Below are 2,663 nucleotides of genomic sequence, written 5' to 3'. Positions count from 1 at the left end.
TATTCATATCAATTTGATAGGTGTATGTATTCTCTTATCAGAAGCGGCCTGTCTATAACAGGCTAGATGAGTAATTTTTATTTTGGTGATTAATCGATATCCATACATGAGTGAAAAAAAATGCTGTCTATAATGAGAAAGCTTTCATAGATACAGTAAAAATAAAATCACACATTTTTTTACGAAAGTTGATCAAATTTAAATTTTCGTATAATAATGCAACTACATTGTAACAATGATCTTAGATATATATATATATAACATAGAATAATTATCATCTTTACTATTGGCGTCCTTGTTAGATAATAGAATCAATACTATCAGTAGCAGTAGTTGTTTTTGTTTATCTATCACAACAATCGTGAATAATTGTCATATCTTAGTATAAGATAAGAGATAAAGAATTGAATTAGTATACATATAAATAGAGACAGCCGCCCACGACGTACGCCAGTTTGAGCATAACGTGGATCACGTCAGTTTTGTTACAATGGCAGAGCGCGAACAGATGTTACGTGAACTATTAGAAAAAATAGCAGAGCAGCACAACTACAAGGATGCCAGATTCAAGATAGAAGCTACTTCCAGTGAGGGAGCCAACTATTCCTCAGTACTTTACAAATTGACTATAACTTCACCAAACAAAAAACCATTATGTTTATTTGCCAAAGTTTTGAATTTTGATGAGAACACCCGAGCTGCCTTCGCTGATGCGGCAATTTTTGATATAGAATATTTTGTTTATGTTGATTTGGCTACTATATTTAAAAATTTGGAAGATAAATGCGCAGTTCCAGATGAAGAAAGATATAAGTTTCCGAAATTCTACTACTTTCACCCAAAAGTGTACGAAGAAACTATTATTCTAGAAGATTTGGCGGTACAGGGTTACGAATTGTATGACAGGTTAAAGTCTGTTGATTGGCCTTATGCTTCCAAGGCTATAGAAGCTCTCGCGAAATTCCACGCACTAGCTATGGCATATGAACAAGAAAAACCAGAAGAATATAAGAAAATTTTAACAGAATATGATAAAAAAATAGAACCTGCTTTTGACTTAATGAGTGCGAGTTTTGAGAAATTTGTAGAAACAGCTTTATCAGCGACGAAAGAGGAAAATAAGGAAAAACTTAAAAAGTTTTGTGATAAACAAATATCTATTGGAAATGTGTTTAGAAGGTACATTAAGGCCAAACGTAAACCCGTTCTTATTCATGGTGATTTTAGGCAGAGCAATATAATGCACAAATATAATGAGGTGAGTACAAATAAAATAAATTAGGTCTAGAAACTGCTTCTAAGAAAATAGTTCCGGATAAAGCTAAATACCTCGATGAATCTAATTTCGTTTTATATGGGGACAAACTCCCAGCCCCGGAAACATAAAGAAATCCAAGCAAATAATTTTGCAACATTCACAGAGACAGCATTTGTTTCAGAATGGCACACTCGACCTTATCCCGCTCGACTACCAGACGATCCAAACCGGCAGCTGCGTGATCGATCTACTTTACTTCATATTTAGCGGTTCCAATGCGGAATTCCGTGCTCGCTACTACCAGCGCCTGGTGGACCACTACTATGACAATCTAAAGAATTCCTTGATTCGATTGAGACTGGATCCAGAAAAGATTTACCCCAGGAAGGACTTTGATTACGAACTACGTGAGGTAAAAAACAAAATGTTTGTCGAGTGCAGTAAAAACATTTACATTGAAATAAATAAGTTTAATAACTATGTGCAATTAGAAGCTCGATTTCGTGGAGATATGATTATGTAATATGTTTCTAATTTGATTAGTTATTGTTACATTTTTATACAAGTTATTTAATTACAGGCTCTACCTTACGGTCTCATCGTCTCCATTTTCGTACTCCCGGTGGTCACAGTGGCACCAGAAAATGCCCCTGACTTGAACAGTGCGGACATGTTTGAGAGATTGGCCAAGCCGAAGGTCAGCAACCAGTACATTGACAGAATAAACGGTGTCATAGATGATTTTGTAAAATGGGGGATCCTGTGATCTATATGATACTAATAGACAACTGATGATGGTACTTCTGCTTATTTCTCGGATGAACAACTTTCAAGAAAACCTGATCCAACTTATAAGTAACTGTGGTCGTTATTTGGTACTATTCTTGTCTTGTCTGACATTTAACCTGATTGAAAGCAGTTTTTGAAATCAATTATAATTATCAATAAAACTGTGTGGTTTTGCATATAGGTGCTTTACAAGTTTTATTTGATACAAAAGATTTATTTACATTTTAATTATAATTATTAATATTTCAATTATTTTTTATTTTCATTATTAGATCATTGTTTATGCAGGTGTTTATTTAGATAAGTATTACCAAAATGTTGTCTGCGACTTTATCAGCATTTCAATGTTGATAATACTATCACTATCAAGATAATTGTTATTGCCAGCCACATTTATATACCAGCTACAAATTATAAAGTATATAATTTACTTCTTTCTCAGCCCAGGTTCACCTACTGTCGTGCCTTTTGGATTTTACAAGCTTGCTTTGTTATTATGTCAGCTTTTATGCTTGCTCTCTCTTAGCTCTTTTATTGTGTGGGTCAAATTTTGCAAGTTTTTGACCCACTACCCATCATGCGATTGATCTGAAATTTGAAGTAAACTTTTGGTTCT

At 34.0% G+C, this 2,663-nt stretch overlaps 1 protein-coding gene across 1 annotated transcript; it reads left to right on the top strand.

The window, feature by feature from the left end:
- The first annotated feature begins 437 nt into the window (after positions 1 to 437).
- Positions 438 to 2,296, top strand: LOC128676696 (uncharacterized). The gene is made up of 3 exons (XM_053756970.1): positions 438 to 1,258; positions 1,440 to 1,670; positions 1,839 to 2,296. Exons 1-3 carry the CDS (start codon positions 491 to 493, stop codon positions 2,022 to 2,024), a joined length of 1,185 nt encoding a protein of 394 aa, XP_053612945.1. The 5' UTR covers positions 438 to 490; the 3' UTR covers positions 2,025 to 2,296.
- The last annotated feature ends 367 nt before the right edge of the window (positions 2,297 to 2,663 follow it).

Source organism: Plodia interpunctella, chromosome 16 (assembly GCF_027563975.2).
Source record: "Plodia interpunctella isolate USDA-ARS_2022_Savannah chromosome 16, ilPloInte3.2, whole genome shotgun sequence".
Classification (NCBI taxonomy): Eukaryota; Metazoa; Arthropoda; class Insecta; order Lepidoptera; family Pyralidae; genus Plodia; species Plodia interpunctella.
Note: the sequence above shows the minus strand (reverse complement) of the source record. Positions and strands in the feature narration are given on the sequence as shown.

Coding starts and splice junctions, on each gene's coding strand:
- LOC128676696 (XM_053756970.1), top strand. CDS start 491: ATGGCAGAGCGCGAACAGATGTTACGTGAACTATTAGAAAAAATAGCA. Junction 1,259..1,439: donor TAATGCACAAATATAATGAG/GTGAGTACAAAT, acceptor CATTTGTTTCAG/AATGGCACACTCGACCTTAT. Junction 1,671..1,838: donor TTGATTACGAACTACGTGAG/GTAAAAAACAAA, acceptor ATTTAATTACAG/GCTCTACCTTACGGTCTCAT.